The sequence below is a fragment of the Periplaneta americana genome, chromosome 5 (genome assembly GCF_040183065.1).
Source record: "Periplaneta americana isolate PAMFEO1 chromosome 5, P.americana_PAMFEO1_priV1, whole genome shotgun sequence".
Lineage (NCBI taxonomy): Eukaryota > Metazoa > Arthropoda > Insecta > Blattodea > Blattidae > Periplaneta > Periplaneta americana.
Genome location: NC_091121.1, coordinates 87,956,232 through 87,980,631, shown reverse-complemented (window position 1 = coordinate 87,980,631; position 24,400 = coordinate 87,956,232). Strand labels below are relative to the sequence as shown.

At 37.2% G+C, this 24,400-nt stretch overlaps 1 protein-coding gene across 3 annotated transcripts in view; it reads right to left on the bottom strand.

The window, feature by feature from the left end:
* LOC138699959 (uncharacterized) overlaps positions 1-24,400 on the bottom strand; it is a 599,613-nt gene that overhangs the window by 75,231 nt on the left and 499,982 nt on the right. For all 3 annotated transcript variants that reach the window (XR_011332138.1, XR_011332139.1, XM_069826195.1), the window contains exon 5: positions 3,013-3,033. Coding sequence is in view for 1 of the 3 variants with exons in the window: in XM_069826195.1 (XP_069682296.1) it covers positions 3,013-3,033 (21 nt within the window). In the remaining 2 variants the exon portion in view is untranslated. The remainder of the gene's footprint in view (positions 1-3,012; positions 3,034-24,400) is intronic.

The following is a 24,400-nucleotide window of genomic DNA, read 5'->3' as shown; positions in this document are numbered from 1 at the left end:
ACGTGAAACAAGCGGGCTCGGGTTCGAATACTATTTGCAAGAAGTTGTCTGGTTGAAGTTTATCCGGGGTTTTTCACCAAACCATTAAGAGCAAAGGCAAAACAATTCTGACGCTGGACCCAGGACTAGGGTTTAAGATAGAAAATAAATAATAAATTGTCGCAAAAATGCACAAATGAAAAATTATATTTGTGCAAATTGCGAAATGCTTGTACAATGTTATAAATTATTGTGCAGAAAGATAAAATTAATAAAGTATACAGAAACAAGAAGTTATGTAATTTGTTTCTTGCAGTTTCATTACTTTCAATTAATCTTATCACACTCCAGATATATTTATGTAAGTAAATCATTAGACATAGTTATGTTTAGAATCAATTACTGTTGAATTTACATCACATTAAAATACGTTATTTTATGGGCACTCTAAACATTAAAATTATTTACTAATATGCCCTTCAAGATTTATTGTTAGTAGAGTGCTCTTTACTGAAAGGCGGTTTCTAATTCCAGTTTTTACAAGATTTATGTAACTAAATCCTCACTCACAATTGAGGGGCTTAGAACAAAAAGCAGGTAAGTGACATTATTAAACAAAATGAGGTAAGTGCGTGTTGTGATAGCCCAAAAGGATATTTCTTTGGGATAAAATCAGGTAAGTGATCACACTGTGCAGTGCTGCTATATGGGCATCATTTCACCAAACTAGTGTATAATATTCCATTGCATGTAGAACTTTAACTGTAATTTCCTCAAAACTAGGTTTATGTCACTTACCTGCTTTTTGTTCTAAGCCCCTCAATTTACAGTATGCGATGGAATTATATAAATCAATTAGAAGAATTGGTTCACTTAACTTAGAGCTATATGAATTGTACCAACTCTTTGAAATCAATTCCTGAACATCTATTGCTCAATACCTTTTTGAGCATTGCCCATGCCATTATCATTTAATTTAAATTCAAGTCTGATTTCATTTCCTCCATTACCATCTTCGTTTCTGAAGTCCAATGTGGTTGTCGCATTTTTGCACATTTACATTCAAAGTTTGTTGCATTTTTAGAAGTAGAGTAGCAAAATGCGACAAATGCGACTGTGACTTAAAAACACATCCTGGACCGTGGACTCATTTCGTCGGCATTATCACTTTCAATTAACTCAGACACTAGATAACCATCGCAGAAGATAAAGCGCCGTAAATTAACCAATTAAAAAAACAATAACCAGTTTTGTAAGGAAGTGATAATGCAGTATATCGTAGCTGTTCAAATTTCTAACGTCAAGAGGTCGTTCTTTAAGGCGAGAAAATGAAATCATTGGTACAGCAAATAATGAAAATTGCTTGGATATCTTGCAATTGATCAGTCCATTCGACCCATTTTATATAAACACCTAAAAAGTATAAACATGCAGGAAAGAGAGTTCCATCATACCTGTCAGCTACAATTTGTGGATAATTTATACAATTCGTTAGTTACAAATTATTGAGAGGAATTTTCACTGAGGGGGAAAAAAGCTGTTCAGTACAATTATATTTCGGTGGAATTAATAGCAGATGTCTCTGACAGCTTCTAAAATTCACATTACATTTTGTATGGATTTAGTGCTATTTCGAAAGGAAGATTTTTAATTTATCCTCGTTCATTATTATGTAGTTTCTACAACATATGAAGGTTTCAGAGCCATAGTGGGCCAAGCGCCATTTATTAAACACGGAGAAAACAAGGGTTAAATTTAAGTGAATACCATAGTTTAATAAAAGATTTACATGTTATTTAGTTTTAATGTGTATACTTTATATTACTTACTATATGTTTCCATTGAATTATGATAATAACTTCATTTTAACCTTTGTTTTCTACGGTTTTAGTAAATGGCGCTTGGCCCACTATTGTTCCGAATCCTTCATACAGTATTGCGTGTTCAGTTCAAATTGTATCGTGACTCACTGTATGCCGTCATGTGGCTAGCCGATGAGCCTAGAGAATTCAATCTTCCTACATTTCCGCAAAGGCCTATTATCTATGTGCCAGAGAAGTTGCCTGGCAAGTACGGCGTTCATTATGAAGAGTACTTACCGATACGTACGGTACTGCTAGTAGTGGCAGAAATGTCAACTGTTTGGAAACACGTACTGTGGTGAGTTTTTTTTTTTCCTTTATGGGGATAGGGTTAAGACGATTACTTAGGTATTTGTTTACATTAACTTCGACGGTCAACATGGACACGGAGCATTTGATTTGTGTTGTGGAATGTTGCCGTTATTGATGATAAATACCCTGCGTACGATTTTCCCGCGCAAAATACAGTTCGAAAGAGGTTATGGTAGCACACAGACCGTACAGACCGCCATTTGTTGCTACGACGTTCAAGTTATACCATACACATTCTCAAGTTCAGTTTGAACGCCTTAAATAATAGGCAACTTCTCTGACATAAAAGCTGAAACTCGCTTCAAATCGCTGACTCACAACAGTGACGTCATGACACACTTTGAAATGAACACCCAGTATATCCTAATGAAATGCAAATATCAGTACTATGATAACGCTATAAACTTAGCACAATATAGATGATGGCTACTAGGGTACTAGGACTAAGGCGAGTACTGTTAAGAATAACTGGAAAATAGTTCAAGAGTAATTGTCATGTCTAGTAAAAAAAGATGTGAGATTTCAATGCGTTTATTTACGGGCATTTTGTTATTGCTAATATACTGTACTATAAAATGTATTAGAAAATGTACTGTAAATGAATCGTAGAGACTTTTAATCTGAAACCATTTGTCACTTTTAGTACCACTTATCCCTACCGTTCTACCAGCAGAGTGACAGCTTAATTCTGAACGATTAACTTTGGTCGAATCGAGATGCCTTCCTAAATTGTAGCTCGTATAGTTCAATTGCCTTCCATTCAAACGTATCCCGAATTGCAGTGTTACGTTAAGTTGCTGTAAATGAACCTTAACTTACGTAGGGTGTGTAGATTCTTATCTCAGGGCTGGAAACTCACCGTTTGTGTCGCTGAATATCCCTGAAAACAGAGAGAAACAAGTTCAGTTGCAAGCGCATTGTTCACATTACTGCACAGCAGCAAATTCCTGGCAGAGATAAGCCACTGAGCTCAAAACAATTATATAGCAAGAAACTAGCAAGTGTGCCAACTGCAAATATGTTTGAATTACACAAGGAAGATAAAGCGGCACTTCTCAACTTTCTTACAATGCTAGCAGCTAACATTGCTAACTAGAGGGACTCAATATAAAATTAGAAACTAAAAGCATCATCATCAAGCTTCATCATTACCAAGAGGGAAAATGTTAAATTTACTTAGGGAGAAATCGTGTCTTGGCAATGAATATTTTAAACCCAATATTAAGTACTAGAATGATATCAGTACGTTCCAAAACATACAGCTTGTAGGGGTACACAGTCACTTACGAATAAAATTATCACAGGTATGTAGTTATTTGGTCGCAACCAGTTTGTTATTGAGATTGACAGTTATATAGAAGGCGATGTGTCTACGCTGTAAAGTAACGGTCAGCACGTCTGACCGTGACACCAGCGGGCGCGGATTCAAATCCTGGTTGCGACAAGTCACGTAGTTGACATTTTTCCGAGGTTTTTACCTCAACCAATTTAAGCAAAATTTCTGAGTAACCTTGGAGATTATCTTAAAACTAATTAGCGATTAAACGCGAAATATAATATTTTTATCGCGATTTTTTAACGGAATTCTGTGATCTCTAGCCCATGATGTAAGTTACTCGTCGCAGTTGATAAATCATCGTAAATAACCAACTAAAAAAGTTACTCGTCGACTGCAACACAAAGCAAGTAAGTAGGGAACAACTAAGGCACAGAAGTTCAGTGGAGCACTACCCATTCCGTCTTATATTTTACAGCAAAGGGACTCAAGAACACAGTTAAACGAAAACCACTTGTCTCTCTCCCATCGGGCAACAAGTTTCAGGTGTAGTACTTAAACACCTCTAACTCGGAATTATTGCACTTAACTGTTGGATCATAGCATCGTGTCATGGTATGCAAAGCCATGCAAAGCTTTTGGCTTAGCTATTAGCTGCATCATCAGACAAGACAGGAAAATCAGGAATTATCTTTTGGATTCGTTACTAACAGCTACTTTTCATTCCTGGACACGGTGCAAGACTATAAATCTCGGACCACTCCAAAATCGTGAAAGTTTCAGATCATAATTTATCTCTGAGCTGACGCATTCCATTATTAAGAGATATGATGTTAGTATACAGACAAGAGCTCCACAACTGAGAAATGCGGTACGGACCCTACTCTCGAAGACACACGGAACCAGAGATGGAATTCCATTGTAGTGACCGAGATTGGTATTTGTGATAAAGCTGACATCTTGCAGCGAACTAGGAATGCATTGCGCACTAAGGCTCAGCTTTATTGAGACTGCAATACTTCAATGAAAGTAATGTTGAAGACCTTAGATTAGTTGGAACCAAGTTATCTGGTATAAAGCACTAGGTACTTCAAAAGATAGCAGTATGCTTTATTTTTCTCTTATATTCCTTTTATCGTCACTACAACTTCACAACATACACGCAATGGCTGTTTCCGGTTCAATAGTTAACCGTTATTTCTGCCTGTCTGGATCCCTTCGCCCTTCTGATCTATTATTACCACATTAGTTTTGGATATGTTATTTTTTTCACTTTAAGTGCTCGAACTATTTCATTCTATATTATTTTATTTGTGAGTTTGCTCCTAATTCCAACCTTATATTATCATTTTTATTGTGGTCCAGACGCGTACATCTTTAGTAGTCCTTAAAAACTTCATTTCAGCAAACTGTATTATCACTTGGCCATCTTTTGCAGTCATCCAATATTCATTTCCACACATTAGTAAGTGGATTACCATTATTTTATTAAACTTTAGTTTATTCATAGTAAAGTACATTGGCTGAAATTTTGAAACTTAGTTCTGTACGTCTTTTCTTTATGGTACATAATTTTCCAGGCAACTGAGGTGTGAAGACTGGTTTGAAACATAGCTATAATTCATAATCTATGACCACACAGGGAAGAAGTAGGTTAACATAACTGTGTAGATATTAGAGTACAACAAAACATCAGTCCATATTATACCATATTAGTCGCAACTGAAATACTTCTCAGGAAAAATGATTTTGCCCTAAATGTTAACACTGTTTTACTAATAAGTACTACCCGTACAATAGTGATTTTCACCCTTATCATTAGAAAAACTGACCAGGAATAATTGATCCCTTTCCAGTTTTTTTAATGAAAGGACGGTTTTCTTGCAAATTAAATAAAAAATTTAACACCCATCGTTATTTCCTTACATTATGCCTATGTAGTTTGTAGACATGCACAACGATCGAGAAAACAAGACTAACAGCGCCCGCAAAGCCGAAAACCCGCACAACAATGTTATATACGTCGCGTCGTTGACGTAAAGACTGCTTGTGAATGTTTCGAGACGTCGAGATTGATCACTCCCGAAATCCCGAACGTCAAGCAGCCTTGAATCGCCACAGTTGTTTATAACTGACTCAACTTTTAACTACTTTGGCAACTGTTATATATGTATAAAAAATGAAGTAGCCTATTTGAAACATCATCTCTCCCTTTCAGTGTATAATAATACGTTCCCCATTCTTTATTTAATTACTAGGCCCTTATTAAAACGCTAGAAATATTCTTTTCATATGTTTGAGATCAAGTGTGCAATATCAAGTAAAGAGATATTAATGTTATGTTTTATGTTTCTTAGAAATGCAAATTTCTTTGAGAATTGTTGTTTTCCAGAACATTTTGATAAGTGAGATACTGTTCTGTTTTGTCTTGTTGTCTCATTTAAACATTTATAATGTTATTTATTTCAATGATGTATGTTATTGAAAGTTACGCAATCTTTCCACGCCGACCAAATGCTATTTCGAGAATGATGAGCGAGACTCGAAGCGCAGGATAATGACGAGACGAGAATCGAAAGACAAATGTCTCCTCTACTATACCATCCCCAAGTGTTACTTCCACTTTCTCAAAGCATTGAGGTCTTCACCCAACAATCCAGGGCATGGATTCTCAAAATTATTATTCCCTGGAGAGAAGTTCTCAATATTTAAGCACCCAGAAACTGGACTCCTTGTTGGTTCGCAATTCTTTTTACACTACCTATTCGGATTACCCCATCGTATGCGGTGGGATCCCTCATCCACCACCTGATGGACGCGCCCAATTGGGTTTATTTTGCTTCGCTTTCCGAAGGCTGGAACCAGGACGGATTAAACCACTTAGGCTTGACTTAGTTTTTGGCTTTTCCAGGGCTGGACCAGGAACGGGTCCTCACACTTATGCTTGTTTCGGCCCATTGTACTCTCCATGTATGCGATTATTGTCCAAATCTAACAGTGGCATTCGTGAACTCGATGCTCACAGTTGGGCCATCCTGTCTCAGACCTGATAGAGCCAGGTCCAATCGGCATTCGAGACGTCTGATAAGCCCTAGGGCCCGAAGTCTCAAGGCCTTCCTGTATCAGCACCGGAAATCCGTACTATTCCCAAAAATTCACATAACGTACTTTTACGTTGCAGATGATAGATGAAATGATGGGTACTTGGAAAGTGTTGGTGGAATGATAGAGGAAAACGGGAGTAGCCTACCCAGATGAAAACCCTCTGGAATGTCTGCTTTGTCCAGCAAAAATTCCATCACGATTGGTCGAAGATTGAACATAAGCCGCTGTGCCTAAGTGGTGGATCAACGCACTAGCGTTGAGTGACAGACGCAATGTACTTAGCTGGACATAGTGACCTATACATGCTAATATCCAATTCCGGTAGATGGCCTGGATGCCATTCGTGAATCCAGTGCTGACAAGTGGGTCTTACTGTCCCAGCTCTGACAGATTCAGGCCCATTACTAGACGAGTACATGGTAAGTCCTAAGCCCGTAGCCTCAAGCTCTTAAATCCTATGAGATAAGTATCGGAAATCTGCACTACCCCCAAGACTTCAGCCCATCCTAGTTTTAACTATTGTGTATAATAGATGAAATGGCGGGGAGAGTTGGTGGAATAAAATAGGAAAACAGATCTATCTCGAAAAATTCCTCTTAAATGCATTCTTTTTCCACCACAAATTTCATTACGATCTGGCCTGGGTTCGAAGCTGGACAGTCTGGACAGAGGACGAGTGCACTAGGCCTGAGCCATAAACGCTGTTGCTGATATATACGTATTATAGAGATTACAATGTTCCCTACTTTGTATATTTATCTTGTACTATATCTAAAAAAAATTATAAAAATATTAAAACACTTATATGAAACATTTCATTTCTTTTTCACCACTTATCTTCCTCCACCATTTACTATTTGCAATTAATATACACTATAACAACTGGCGGATGTTTTGAACTCTGTCATTGACTCCAGGCATCTTCACACGAAAGTAATTCAGAACTCAGTGTCTACTCGCTATCTTAAATATGGTCCAGATTAATTCACATTATTATGATGGCGATTGAGCGGAATTAGTGATGGGCAGAATCGAATAATCTGTTCTTTAATAACATTAAGACTCGAATAATTTATTCGAATAAAAGTTCTCGAATACTTTCGTCATTCGAATAACGATTTGATTACTCACCGGCAAGTTCTCACTTCTCGGTTCTCTTATCCAACATCCAGTATGACAGCGATAACGTTAGCAGTACAGCATTGTATTGCGCAAGCACAGGAGTTTATGTATTATTTTTATTCTATACACATGCTGGTAGCTATGTGCAACTTCCGATAAGATGTTTATTTCTGCGTTCCGTAATTAGACGAGAAAAAGGAAGAGAAGAGAGGTGAAACAGAGAGAGGCGATCTGGAGCAAGTTTTTACTGTACGTAAGTATAGCTCGCGCAAGGAACGATTACCGAAAAGCAGTGGTGGCGTTACTGTCTGTTTTGACGTGTGTATGTAGGCACGCCGAGGGAACGAGAGGTGCGGGCCGATGGAAGTACTGCCTCTTCCAAGAAGATTAACAGATAGGGACATCGCCTGTGGAAATGAAGAGCGTAGCAAGAGACAAATTTGAAGCGAATTGAACGAGCAACAGAGTGTATGTTTACGAATAAAATAACTACAGTATACTTTGCGAGGGGAACGCTCCATCACTACATAATAAAATAAACGCACTTTGAACAAGACACGTATTCACATGCAGTGGAACTGAAACTAAAACCGTAATGTAACTATCACAACGCAAGACTGATTCTATCGCCGTCGTTTCTCTTCCGACTGTACTCTTGAATGTCGCTTAAGTTATCTCGTGACCTTTCCTGTCGCCTGCTCTTCCTTATTGAATTGTTCCATTCGCATTCTTGTTGTTGGTAATCCCTACTTGCGAGACCCATACCTCATGTTTGTGGGCGAGGTTAGCCGAATGTATACGATTGATGAGCAATCTGTGTTTTCGCTCTTCACTTCTCGCAGCATCTACCATCTGAGCAAATTATTCGAATACTTGTTCACGATTCGAAATAGGCTATATCTCGAGAACTTACTAGAATAGGATAATTTGTATTTTCATACGAATACTCCCATCACTAAGTGGAATGGATTGGTTCTGTGACAGCAGAGAGAGCGAGAATGTTTTCTTTGTACATTCACTCCGATTTGAACCCTGAGCTTTGGTATGGAAATTCTATGGGCTATCATTACAGCTGCGACTATATATAGCAAATTGAGGTAGAGTTATACCTGTAGAATGGTAGTATAAAATGAAGTACTCGAAGAAAAGTTTTCTGGCAGCCGAGATCGAACCTTGGGCGAATAGATTTCCATGCACGGAGCCAGAGTCTCTGAATTATATTATACTTTGAAATGTACTGTCTATAGACGCCATTTTCTCAACGTCAGAAAATTCTGAGGAAATTACTAAATGATGTCTGGAGGATATCCTGTAAAATTTGTATCTAGTTTCTATGGAAACGTGCACTTGAGTCTAACTTGCAGAAATTCGTATCTCGGTCACTGAAGGCTTTACTTTGAACTCGGCTGAGAGAAACCTTGAATCTCTCTATTACACATCACAGAGATCTGCAAGGAGCAAATTCAAAACGTCGCAAGAGCGGATGTACTGTATGAATACAGGTTCCAGCGGACATGCAGACAAACACAACGACCGCAGAGGGTGTACGTATTTCCGCTTTCTATACTGAGGTTCTAGACTGGAGTGAAGATCCCTTCATACACAAAAAAGAATTTCCGACGCCACGCAATGAATGACAAGTCTGCTCTTAATAATGACAACTCTTTATTTAACACCCACTTTCAACTAGGGAGACTAATCAGAGACGATGACATCATCATCATCATCATCATCATGTTACGGTTTATACTCAAGGTTTGATAGCCACCGGCGTAGCTCGGTCGGCTAAGGAGTTTGCCTGCCGATTCGAAATTCTGTTCGGACGCGGGTTCGTCGCTTGGGCTGATTACCTGGTTGGGTTTTTCCGAGGTTTTCCTCAATCTTATGGCGAATATAAGACAATCTATGACAAATCCTCGGCCTCATATCGCCAAATATCATCTCGCTATATCCAATCCGATCGACGCTAGATGACCTAGCAGTTGATACAGCGTCGTTAAATGAGTAAAAAAGTAAACGTTTGATTCAGCTTCACATTTCTCATCAGCAGGCTCCATATTGCAGCTACTTAAAGGCTGAAGTTAAAGACACATTGGGTATAGGCCTACAGTACGCCGAACGCAGGTAATGCAACGGATAAGGATATAAACACGCTTCGCTTCGTGTTCGTGGAGTACAGTCAACACCCGACATTCTGAAGCTATAGGTACTAATCGTGATTTTTGCAGTGAATAATAACGTGCATCCATAAGTTACGGAATGTGGACATACGCGGATGTCACTTGAAATGATTTTATATTGCAAGAAATTCTTTCAATAACACATGATGGTTCATGATGTAGTTCGAGATATTCCTGTTGCGTGATATTTTTTCATGTTTCATTAGGATATTGCATATGTCGTTCATCACTGTAAACCCATAAATTTTCTATGTACTTTTCTAGAAATTCCCTAAAATGTAGATTATGTAATTAATTTATTATTATTATCATTATCATTATCATTATCATCATCATTATCATCATTATCATTATCATTATCAGTATTATTATTATTATTATTATTATTATTATTATTATTATTATTATACAAATCCATTCTAAACGTCGAGTTAATATCTTCTAATTTTCAGATTTTTATGGTACTGGTTGTTTTGGATTACGCTCAACACACTTTCTGTGACTTTTGGTATTCCAGTATCTTTCAGTGCACTGTTTTTGTCACTTTTACATTTCTTTTACACAATTTATATGTAATGTTGTCTATATAGACGATGAAAATATTAGTTCAAATATCCTCAACTATGTCCTGCAATATTACAAGCTTGACCATCTTACCCAAGGCATTTTACCTCTGCAATGAACCTTCAATTAGTTACAAAGATTTAGTTATTTAAATAATACGACTAGTAAGAGCAGTGATCGATAAGACTACTCACTGTGATTGTGTCCCGGTTTTGACTTTCTAGAGCAGGGATGTCGAACAGCGCTCTCAAGCTGTGAACTGCAGAGCCTTCACTCCTCCCTTACCGTGCAACGGTTGAACACAGGTAGCAGGCAGTCCGGCCGAATGATAGTAAACAAAAGCGAAACTGCGGCGGCTGGTACTTTGATAACTTTAATACATCTTACCAATTGATTAGGAACTCAGTATAGATTTGCACTTGATGAACTCTGATAAACAAAGAATGTAGCCTACATGAGGATGAATAATAATAATAATAATAATAATAATAATAATAATAATAATAATAATAATAACAATAATAGTTTTATCTACTAGGTCATTCCATGAATGTTGTTCGTTAGTGACGGAAATAGGTAAATCATAATAATAATGTTGTTAATATCATGTTTAAAATATCAACTTTGTGTGTATGTGTTGTAGCAGTGCAACTTCAAGTTCAGAAACGTAAATTGTTTTGATGTGTAAAATTAATTACTTTTAGCGTGACTTGAAATTTGTTTATAGTTTTTGTTACAGATTCAAAAATATCTCCTCCTCGAGTTCGATCCTTTAGTGAAATGATATCTACAAGATCTCAATGAACATTGAAATCTGAATCGACAGTCCTTATGAATATACTGTAGCTAGCTACGCCATATCTTTTCGGTCGGTACTTTCATCAAGAGCTATAGTGAGTAATAAGTGAAAGTTTTTCATTCTTGCTATCAGTTGTTCCTCCAAGTTATCTCCCATTTATGAAACGCGCTCTGCAACAATATTACGAGACAAACATATAGATTTAATATCATTAACGTATTCCGTACATATCTCTTTTGCAACAGCTATGACACAGCCTTTCACAAATTCTCCGTCAGTAAATAGCTTTGAAGCCGTTGCAATAATTTCACAAATTTTGTAGCTAGCACGAACCAAGCTTGTTCTACTAATACCCGATGGTGATGGAAGGTTTTCTGAATTCAATCTTGAATTTAATTCTTCTACAGCCTTTTCACGAGTGAAACCGGATAACTTTTCTGGTGCATAAGCTTCAGCATGACTTGTAGAATTAAAATGTCTTTTAATATTATGATGTCTAATGTATCCATGTTCTTTTCTACATATTAATCAATGTGTCTTTCCGTCCTTTAAGATAAATAAATATTTATCTGTCCACTCACTATTTAATCGTCGTTCCATATCCATACCAGCCGCCAGAGTTGATAAACACACTGCGTACAGAACACTGCTACAGCGAGCTGACCGACTGTCGTTTTACTTCAGCTACGGTAGGAAACAGTATTAATCGTTTCACAGTTTGAGAGCGCTGTTCGACATCCCTGTTCTAGAGGAAGAGGGCAGAGGATGCGTAACTATTTTGTATACGAACGTACCTGTACCTACGCTGTGACGTCACATATACTTCGAATCAAGCAACCTTTTTCCTTTTATAGGTAGCAGGAATACGGAGCCTACTCATCAGAAACAATTTGCCAAGCTATAAAATTTAATAATAATCATTGTTGTCATAGCAATTTGTTTCTTCATAGACTATTATATCGGACTATCCATCATTACAAATCTTATGATTTCTTTATTTATTTTATAATGCTCTCTTACAAAACAAAATCACGTATGAAACACGTTTATAACGTTATAGGCCTATAGTTATTACACTCGTTTCGCTCGTTCCCTAAAAATTGACTCGTGCCATGAAGTATAACATTATGAGCATGTTTCATAATATACTATTATGCCAGCGTCAATGCAGTAATGTCAAGCGGTGTTGTCACATTTTCGTTGTAAAGATAATCCATAGTTGCTATTACGTCTGTTTTATACCGACATCAATATTAATTTGTACCACCACTATACACAGTGAATAAATTTTAAATTGTAAGACGACTTTTAATTAAAATGTAAACTAAACCTACTAACTTTTTTGTCTTTATCAATCAAATCGAGATATGACAATGCTGCTATATATTCCACTTGGAGATCATGTCAGCATGTAAATTATTAAAAATGCTAACGCATCATTCGTAGACATGTGTTACCGCTCGTTGTGACTGACGTAGCATCTGAAAAGGCCTAATTAATAAACATCATTTTAAATGAGTGTCTATATCAAATTAAAAGAAATTAAATACTTTATGTTCTGAATCAAATAAAATTTATAAAACTGCATAACCAAAAATGTTTTGAAATAAATAAAAAAAATACTGAAGAAAAATTCACTCTCGCTAAAAGAAAAAGAAACTTTGCATATGAAACTGGGTACCTATTATATACTTTCTGAGATTCCAAACATTCAACACACATTTAGGAATGTTCTGAATCAAAGGAAATCAGTTTAAAATAATGCATTAAGAAGTTAGAAATTTTTAGAAAAAAAAAATTATTTTGTAAAATAATTTTTGTGCTAGTCCCCAAATATTTTTTTCTTAATTTTCCCCACATAACACTTAGTATTGATCCATCAATGAATCAATGAAAGTTTGAAAAAGATTGCTCAATAATTGAAGGTTTTTATTCGAAAGGGTCATGAATACCTAACTGAACGCTATGCCTATGCTTGTCTGGATATGTCTGTCACCTAGGGCGACGTTAATGTCGTATCTGACCAGCCACATATTAATAGAAAAGGGGTAAAAGGTCCAGTGCAATAAATTGTGTCTTAGTTATGACCTGTTTTCTCTCGCAGACACGAAATTATCTCCTCCCCTTAGCGAGGGGCCTCAATAACACGTCAAATTTAACTACACACAATTTGTGTCCCCCTAATGTTTCAGTGGCGTTGTAAATTGATAGCGGGCGCTAAAGAAGTGCGGTAATGCACAAGGGAAACCACAGAACACCTTAATCAAGGCGGACGAATGGGGCAGGAGGAAGGGTGTGGGGAGTTCTCTTTTCATTTATAAGAGAGCAAGTGGCGTGACGTCACGAGTCGCGTGCTGCACGCACGTGACATTCCGTTGTGGGAGATGTGGGAGAGTTAACAGACGACAAACATAAGAGAGCCCTGATGCGGCATTTCACGTCCAAGGAAAGAATGCGAGATCCTAGCCTTGCAACCCCCTCTTACGTGTATGGTGACGGAAATACACGTCTGCACATATTCCGTACAGAGATGTGATTTTCAAAATGTCGTCTCACTTTATTTGTGTGTGCTTTTTACTCGCGTAACGCCTTGGATTTCACGTCAGGTATTAACTGGAATGATACTCTGATAATACGAGAAGATGAAGGCTTTTGACGGATTTCTCTCGTTGCCTAGAACTCCGTAGATTTAAATCCACCAACAGCATCTATTTCACCTTATAATACCTTTCCTTCACGTCATCTAATTTAATTTTGTACCCAAGTTACCGTTGAATAACTTTATGCGATGTATTTGTATGCAGTAGAACCCCGACTATCCGTAACCCTATTAACCACTTGGCGGATTATCCGACTGCTTTTCTCTCGCTTTTTTTTTTTTTTTTTTTTTTTTTTAAGCTATATGAAGTACTGTGGCATAATATATTGGGTCTAGTACGTACTTTTTCTAGAGACTTTTATTAACGTCTTAGTCATTACAATCCTTTACTCTTACGCAGTATGGTCTACTGTTGAAGTTGTCGTACTGTATAACTTGTACATAAAATGTCTTCCACAGGTGTTACAATAAAACATGTTGTGCTAAGCATTAAAAAAATAGAACTAATTGAGTGGTTTGGGGAAAGTAAAACTGTGGCTCATCTCTTATCAGAATATGAGACTGGAGTTAAACTGTGCGCGATTTAATAAAAATCAAGACTAAAGTTGCAGAAGATGCGACGAGCAAGAAACGCTTCCTCACGTCTTGGGTTTCTGCCACCATGGAGAATTGCTCCGATTCAACAGACATAATACGGTTTGTTCTCTCATCGCATCTTCAATCCGTCAGAATGCTTCCTATGAGGTTTATGAGGAGGTTGGTTGCGTCTCTTCTGATGGCTCTACTAGACGTGCTGATATCATCATAATTGATCGGCAGAAGGATAAGGGTGTCATTCTTGATAACACAATCCGTTTCGAGATGCATGGGCAACTGCCACAAGAGGTGTGTCGTGAGAAACAAGTTGTATATGAGCCTTGTTGTCAGCATCTCGGAGCACAATACCACATCACATATTGGGTAGTTTTTGGGCTCATGTTCGGTGCCCGTGGCATGATCCCACGAGAAACTTTAAATCAACTTAAACAATTTAAAATTTCTGATGCAACGATTGATGCCATAGGATCTCATGTGTTAAAATCATCTTTAGCTATAATTAGTAATCATTTGTATCCAACAAACTTTTATAGTAAATGATTTCCTATGTTTTCGCATCATTTATCTTAATGTTTTCTTTTTCCATTCAAATTGTCACACAATTGGTTTTAATGATTATTCTTTATGAATTGATTAGTAGGTCGATCTATTCGAACCCTTATTTAGGGCGGCTTTTTTTTTGTAATCTACAACATGAGACTTTGGTAAGTAATTTCGTGACTGAAGAAATTAATATAACTTACAATTCTACGTAATCTGTTACCTGACTGTGTTGTTGTCTAATCGTGAAACGAGCGGGCCTGTGTTCAAACCCTGGTTGGGACAAGTTAACTGGGTGAGGTTTTTTCAGAGGTTTTCCTGACTGATTTCGCCATTTTAGAGACTGCAACCGTCCACCACCGAACTTGGACTTCATGGTAAGTGGTCATTAGTTGCTGGTAGTAGTGATATGTACTATGAGCACTGCCCTGGGGCTCATAATGCTCGTGGGACCTGGGGTTCAGGAGCGCGGTGTGTCGTAACATTTGGTTGCACTCAGATCCTTCCATTTATTAAGTTCACTAATGACAGTCATTCCAGTATGGAGAGAGAGAGAGAGCAATGCGAGGCTTGTGGCAAAAACCTCTAAAGGCATAGCTACGTCCTTGACTCGCAAGCTTGAGGGGGGGAGGACTGGGGAGGGGGTACTGATTCGCTACATCTCCGTACGAAACGAGGCTAGTCTAGTCTTCCGTCACAATATTACGTCGCGCTATATTCGTGTTCTCTGAATGCACTGCGTTGTTCAGTTTAGTTTAATCAAAAGTACATGCGTGTATGTGTTACATATTAATTTTGTGTAAAATGGCTCATACTGAGAAAACATTGAGGTCATTATTTGTAGAATTAAAAGGGAAATCGTTTTCAAGTTGGATGCATGAAACAAAATGTGCTTACAAATAGCCTGTAGGAGATTGACACCACATTTACATATTAAAATATTTTTTATTTTATTGGGTTATTTTACGACGCTGCATCAACATCTAGGTTATTTAGCGTCTGAATGAAATGAAGGTGATAATGCCGGTGAAATGAGTCCGGGGTCCAGCACCGAAAGTTACCCAGCATTTGCTGTATTGGGTTGAGGGAAAAGCCCGGAAAAAACCTCAACCAGGTAACTTGCCCCAACCGCGATTCGAACCCGGGCCACCTGGTTTCGCGGTCAGACGCGCTGACCGTTACTCCACAGGTGTGGATCCATATTAAAATAGTGGATGGAGGAAAACACAATAAAAATTTTCAATATTTATTGTATAAGAAATATCCTTCACTAACAGGGTGCTCTGAGACAAATAAGTTATATTATTTTACCTGTTTTCTCTTTGGTGCGTGAAAATGAGTGTGCACCATTTTCTTGTGGGGTCTGCGTCACAAAACATTTTGATAGAAAAACCGATAAACGTCTGCTCTATGAAAAGATACAAAGTAAGCAGATTTTTTGAGCCTACCCAGTATTTACACTTTAGCTTCGCCACTGACGGATCGGCCTGGGTAGCATAGTCGGCCTTCTGTGCTCGAGATTGCGGGTTCGATCCCGGCCGAGGTCGATGGCATTTAAGCCAGTAGCCTTACTGGCATGTAAAAGAACTCCTGCGGTACAAAATTCCGGCACACCGGCGACGTTGATATAACCCCTGCAGTTGCGAGCGTCGTTAAATAAACCATAATTTAATTTTTTAAGTTCGCCACTGACGGGAGTACTCCGAGAAAAAATTCTATGGAACATCAGCTTTATCCACCACAAATTCAACCACGACCAGACCGGGATCGAACTCCGTTCGCTTGGAACAAAGACAGGCATGTTAAGAGTTCAGACACAAACGCAGCTGTTTCACTCTCACTCTGCACAATGTAGCCTATGTTACAATACGTATTCTTATGCAACGCCTTTCAGACAATGAGAGCTATGGATAGACAACAGCTCTAGTCTAGGAGTATATTGTTTTCACTCCTAACTAATTGCACTTGTAACTAGTACACCCTACATCCACAAGAGGCACTCTCGAGCATATGCTTACAGTGATTCCCGCTGTGCATAATACAGTAGAGCTTGGAGCGGAGCGAGTGATGTCGATGAATAATCCTATTGTAGCTGTGGATGCCATCCGCCCAGTCACCATTGTACTCGGGTTCGGAATCGTGGGAGTTGAGTTGTACTTATTTGCAAACATTTCACCTACTCGGTTTTCTAAACAATGAATGTATGCTATAGCAGAGTTTTCGTTTCCGTTTGATATTTAATCTGATTATTATTAAATCACATTTATACAGAGCGTTCGCTACGGATCTGGGTCGAGAGAGCGCGCAGGCCGAATCGCACCCGGCTGCAGATGTCAAGCCACCTCAAGGCCACAATATGCGCGTGTATACAGCGTGCAGGGTGACAAGTCTTTTAAGGGTATATGTACGTGAACGACCACAAATATTATAAGAAAAAGCAGGCTCTAAATTTCTAAAATTTTATAAGGAAATTAACAATTGGACAAAAATGACAAGGTACCACAACAAAACTTATTATAACTTAAATATCTGATAAAAGTATAAAAAGGTTACTAATAATATTTTTTTAGAATTCACTTTTTACTTTAAATTAAATTTTCCAGAATTTGTAAATTTTCACATATATTATTTCATAACTCCACAACCATTAGAGATAGAATTCTGAAATTTTGTACATGATTTAACATTCATTTATGCAAAAGGTAGACTACAATAATGCCCATTTCTTTGAAAATAGAAAAATTAGGTCACAAAACATTATGTAAATGTTAATATATTTTAACTGTATTAAAATAAACAACTCTACATGTCTGAGAGTAGTCTACTTTTCAGAAATAAGTGTTTAATATATGCAGAAAAAATATTAAAGGTGTCAGAGAGACCATAACAATGTTATGGTTACCAAATGATGTAACTGCAGAATTTTTTTCTTACTTTGATAAAACTGGTTTGAAAAATATTATTAGTAACCTTTTTATACTTTTATCAGATATTTAAGTTCTAATAAGTCTTGCTGTGGTACCTTGTAATTTTTGTCCAATTGTGAGTTCGTTTTCTTATAAAATGTTAGAAATTTAGAGCCTCCATTTTTTTATAATATTCGTGGTCGTTCAAGTACATATGCCCTTAAAGATCAAGACGTGTGTTACTTCCCATTAATGCCCAGCATATGATTAAAAATACGGGGTGAAAAATATATTTTCATTAATTTCCCTTTGACTTCAAGTTAATAATTTTTTTCATGTAGGGAGTACATGGATGTGGTTTAAGATTCAGGCATTGTTGAATGCTCTGTGATCGTTTCTCTTGTTGGTATGAGGTTTCTAGTTTGGATCTTAAAGAAAAGAAAACATTGATTGGAATAAAGGTACTTATTTTCAATATAAATTATATAATGAATTATGAAACTAGTTCTAATATTACTTGTTAGGTATTCGTGAATAATTCAGGCCATTTGGTATACATGTATCTTTGTATAGAAGCATAGCAATTTCAGTTTGTAAATATGGTATGATATATCATAGGCTGAGCAGTAACGATATCATTTTCTGTTTATTCTGTTAGATGAATTCTCCTTGGAGCATATGTGAAATGGACGGCAAAAAACTTACAAACTATAAGCCTAGAGCAGAGGTGTTCAAAAGTGGAGTTTTAACTCCAACCCCTGGAAAGAGGTGAAAGGGATATACTACGGAATACTGACGTATTATCCCTTCCGCGCAGGGTGAGTGAGTAGGCTACTCGAGACAGTGGTGGTATTTAGCTTACTGTTGTTTATTATACAATTCGAGAAACTGTGAAATATGCCGTAATGAAAGATTATCCATATATCATGGGATCTATGGAAGACATGTATCAATACCTTGGCATTTTGCTTTTTTCTGGATATCTTTAATTGCCTTCGCGAAGAATGTACTGGGAGATTCGTCCTGATAGCCATAACATTCTAGTTGCAAACTGTATCACCAGAAACAAATTTGAAACAGTTCATCATTTCATTCATTTCAATCACAATAACATAGTTGACAAGAATGATAAAATATACAAACTTAGGCCACTCTTCAATCGTCTAAATGAAATGTTCCGGAACATGGTTGACATTGATCCAAATTCATATTCAGTTGACGAAGCAATGAAACCATATTTTTGTCATCACAGCATCAAGCAATTAATACGATGAAAAACAGTCAGATTTTGGTATAAGCCTTCGTGCTTGACGATGCCTGCAGGGTACCTTATAAAGTTCGAACCGTATACAGGGAGAGTCGAATGAGCACCAAGGATGACTCTAGGAAATGCTATTACATAGATGCTTTGCGTTGGATTGCTACCTGATGACAGTAAACTGTTTATAGATAATTATTTCACTTCCTTTGGGTTACTGTAAAAATTTTCAGCAGTAAACATCACGTGCTTTGGAATTATAACAGCTGATGGAATTGAAAAGGCACCTCCAAAGGATCTGAAAAAAAATCCGTTAGGGGTACTTGCCATACCATCAAAGACACATCAAGTAATTTGACGATGGAATGACAATGCTCAGGTCACTATAGCAACAAATGTAGCAACACTAGATGTAGCTTCTTTAGGCTTATGCTCACGGTGGAGAACTAAGGATAAGAGGAAAATCATTGTTCAACAACCGAAAGTTATAAAAGTGTATAATGCGTGTATGGGTGGTGTGGACATGTTTGGCAAATTGAGAGGACTCTATCGACTTCGACTATGGTCCAAGAAATAGTACTGGCCCCTTATCAGATTTTATATCAATGCATCAGTAATCAACTTGTTGATGCTGTACAGACTATATCAGAAGGCAATATTTTGCTGGAATTCACAAGACAGATTGTAAAGTCATTGCTTGCAACACCACTAATGGGCATTTCTAAGACTGTAACACCTAAAGGGAGAAACCAAGTTCTCAATGAAACACGTTATTATAGACTTGATCACCTAGTTGTCTGGTAAAGCACTCGGCGCAGATGTGCTTACCGTGGCAAATGTGCTAAATTTTGTTGCGTCAAATGTAATGTTGATCTTCATCTTGATACTTGTCTTCTAAAATATCATATAAAATGAAGAAAACCGAAAAAAATGTTGTTGAAGTATCTAAAATAATAATTAAAGTGATTAGACAAGGATATATTGTCCAAATATTAGTTCAAAATTCCTTTCTTACATTGTAGGGGCTATTAAGTATTTGTATGAAACTGATACTGTAACTGCCCAGCGTATGTTATATCATATAGGTCATATCTACCATACCGGAAGAGAAAAAATTGTATTTTTGTGTACTTGTACTCAGTAAGATGTAACAATTATAGTATTATAAAATTATATGATTATGAATTCCTTTTTTTATCTGGGCATTAATGGGTTAATGCAATTCACTATGTGGATATGAAATTAGGTTGTTGGACCGTTGAAATGCCAGGCGAAATGTTCACACTGTAACAAAGAATTTTCATGTAGGCCTATGACATATACGTTAAAACCGCCTCATGTGAAGACGTGTGTAGGTAATTCAGAGAGAGATTCCCTGACGTTACAAAATTTAATTGTCGCTGTCTATGCCGATCTCCGTTCGCCAAGCATGTAAGTTTATCGGCCCAGACCTGAGCTGAACGGTCTACATTATTATACTACGGCACCCAATAAGTAATGGCAAAAATACTGAAAATCAGCTCCTAACTGTATGGGTCATTTATTTCCACACACTATCAACAAATGAAAACTCTAACCATGGTTTGTGTCCGGGCCGTGCAGACAGTTGGTGTAAGTACAATAAAGGAAAGATTACTGGGGAAAGATATGATCACTCCAATAGTCTCCCACCTGCCATAATGGATGAAATAAAGCCAATTTTCAGGGATTTGGCTCAGCCTGATCTTCTGAAAGAATGTTTGCATGGCCGGACACAAAATCCTAATCAAAGTGTTCATAATGTAATCTGGAGTCGCCACCCCAAAATCACATTTGTAGGCATTATTACGCTTCATTTCGGGGTATTTGATGCCATAAGTACATACATTTAATCAAGGAAATGTCTCAAAGTGTCTAGTGCTATAAACAATACGACGTTGCCACTTCTTATGAACGAATGCGACATCAATCTTGCATGCGCTTTGCAAAGGGTAAGATAAGACAGAAATACAGTGGCCACTCTGTGGGAACTTTGATCTCTGCACGTGTTGCACTACTTCAATGTCAAGCAAACACTGATTATTTTATAAATATGGAGTTTTTTTTATTATAAGCGAAGGTCTTTTTTAATCTAAGCACATAATATATGAGTGAACTTTTCTTTTTCAAGAATATCGGAAATATTGAAGTGTCGTCAAATGTAGATAAGTTTGGCAACTTAATTCACTTGAAGTGATGTGCCGAGAGGCCACGAACCTGAAAAAAGATTTAGAAAAGGACAGCGATACTGATCCCACCTCACCTTGGTCTGACACGGCGATATACCACTGAACACAAGTGGAAAGGTAATGACACCTACGACTTTACAAGTACCGGAGCACCTTGACCATGTCGTCAACATAGCGAATGATCACAGCTTAAAACAATACTGGACAAATATACAGGGACATAATTTTATTTTTACTAACATTTTTAATATTAACTTGTCTATACCTCTGGATCAACGCCGTTTGCTACCCCCTTCCATGACTGGAGTTCGATGATACTGGCGTAATATACAAACAAATCACTTTACTAGGTATAGGCGGGAAGAAAAGTAGTTCATCCACTTACGTAAACTAGGAAATATCGCGCTTTTGAGTTTGATCATTTTCATTAGGTTTTTGTTTAACCAAAGTACAGTACAGTATTAACAATGAGTGTTTTTACTCACGATCTGAGCTGTCCATGTGGAAGTATTCATTATGCAGTGTATATTATACTGTCCACAGCACATTAGCGTACAATATACTGTAGAGAATGAAGTTACATTGAAAAATAATCATAATATGGATATTTAAACACATTTTTTTTTAAATTGGTGGCTGTTCATTTCGTTACAGGCTTCAGTTCTAATGTGCATATTATCGCACTATAGATTATTGTACCTAATCCCAATTACCAGTTTCGTCTTTCGTACTAGTAACTCACGTTGAAATAATTCTGTGCCTACTCTATAAAAGAGTACCTTACGTACTGTAAGTTCAGTCTTCACTTCTGCCCGATCCGAAAACATAAAATTACTCAGACATACTATCTACTGTCCGTCCAAGTGGTAGGGTCGTGGAAAGGGAGGAAATCACGTGACAGTTAATTAATTAACGAGGCCCTTCTATTTAAGTTATTTTAAACAGTTGTATAATATTACATAGACGTCCAATTCCTAACAGAAATTAATGTTCTCAGAAAAGAGCTAAGTCAGTCCAGCCACTAGCTGGCGAATAAAAGCTGGTGGGGGAAACCGGGATACGACGTAGGCAAATGGACGACAGTACCTGTGCGAAAATGATTCAATATTGAAAGCTCTTTCGTCACTGGAAAACATGAAAATATATTTGGAACGTACTGTTGACTATGACCGTAAGGCTACTATGACTATATGCGGTCTTCGATCTGTGTGGAGGACAGTAGAACTTCATTAGTAGAATGGGTGGGCGTGAAGTACATTAAAAAACTCAGGTACAATAAAAATTGAAGTAAAAATAAAATGATGTCCCTGTACAAGGGAGACACATCGAGTCTCTACAGAAAGATATCGTACAAGGATCGATGGATTTGTAGTCGGCATATTATCACTTTAGCCATTTTGTGTTCAAGTACACAACACAGACCTTTTTTTTTTCATATAGAGCGGAGGCCTACTGTATAAAATGACAAATAAAGTTGTATTTCTGCGTTTACTGTAAATCCCAGCAGATGTAATATTGATGTCTTCTGTCACTGCTTTCCCCATTCACTGAGGGTTGGTGAAGGTTAGGGGAGTTTAATGGACAATACAATAGAGATTTGGCTGGTTTTATGCAATCAATGTCTATTGGGAAATTGGGAAGCATTAATGCTGCATGGAAGTAACTGTTAGGGATTTGAATTTTGCTGACCTGGATATGCGAAATATTTAATAAGAATATTACTTCATGGTTCTCTCTGAGATGTGTATGAAAATAAAAATATCACATCCGGTGATTAGCTTGTGAACGAGTGGGACAGAATGACAGTTCACGGAGGTGGGACAATATGAATGACATCTCAACACATCACATTGCATACAGTTGCAATACTGCATAAACTAATCAAATACTCACTGATCAAAGTGTAGGCGGTTGACACAAAACTTTTTGAGAGCTACAAACTTGTTAAAAGTGCTACTCTCCAACATAAATAGTTTACCACAATTACTTTCTCCCACATCAAAGTCAAATTTGCCATGGACTATTCGTATACAATAGTCCAAGCTCTTTTGAAATCTTTCGTTCGAGTTAATCAACCATACTAATTTTCAACCATGACTACGCGACACTTGAAAATGCGGTGAATACTATTGATTGGAAATCAATTATATGCCTTTGAGAATACAGTTACGCTGTTGCAGGTTTAAACAAATGTTATTTGACGCCACGAAATCACACTCGCGTATCAAAGTATACTCTTGTAAACTTCGAAATGTAGCATATAGGTCTGTCTGTCTAATGATAGTACGCCCATGGAAATTAAGTTGTTCTGGAATAATATTCATTCTTAACTTCGTGAATTTAATATTATTTTATGCCAAGAAATACCAAGATATCCCTTATATAATACGAATTAATTTTTTGGAAATCATATTGATACTTTGTCAAAATATCTGTGGTGAAAGGTCAAGTTAAGAAATGATAGTTTTCCAATATAGAAGATCGCACCCTTAAATTTTCAGCATGAAATACAAGGTAGGTCAAAAGTCGCTTTCCCCAAGAGTCGTTCTTAGTTTTCATACGTGTACACACATACAGATAAGTTGAATAAACGAATAGCTAGTGTAATAGGTGGTGGGTTGACAGCCATGTTCGTGCGTCAATTGTTTTTCCGATGTTATGTCTTGTTATTACTGTTTTATTGTTTTGGGTTGCGTCTCTTTGCAATAACTGCTGGTTTCTTGCAATGAATCGCAATTCTATGAATGAATTGGCCGTCGTGGCACAACAGAATGGTCACCCAGATCATATGACCTGATATTATGTGATTTTTCGCTGTGGGGTATCCTGAAAAATTACGTTTTTGCTCAGAAATCGCAGAATTTGTATCAGTTACAACAAATGATCGATGAAAATCGTGAATTATGTTCTGCCACCTGTAAATCAGTGACCAAACATTGTGAATTGTGTATCGAGAAACATGACCTCCATTTTGAACAAAATCTGTAAAGGAATGTGTAGCCAAATGTAAATTGAAAGTAATTAAATATAAGAAAGTGTTTGGGAAAAGCGACCTTTAACCCACTCTGTATATGTTACTGAATAGCATGTTGGA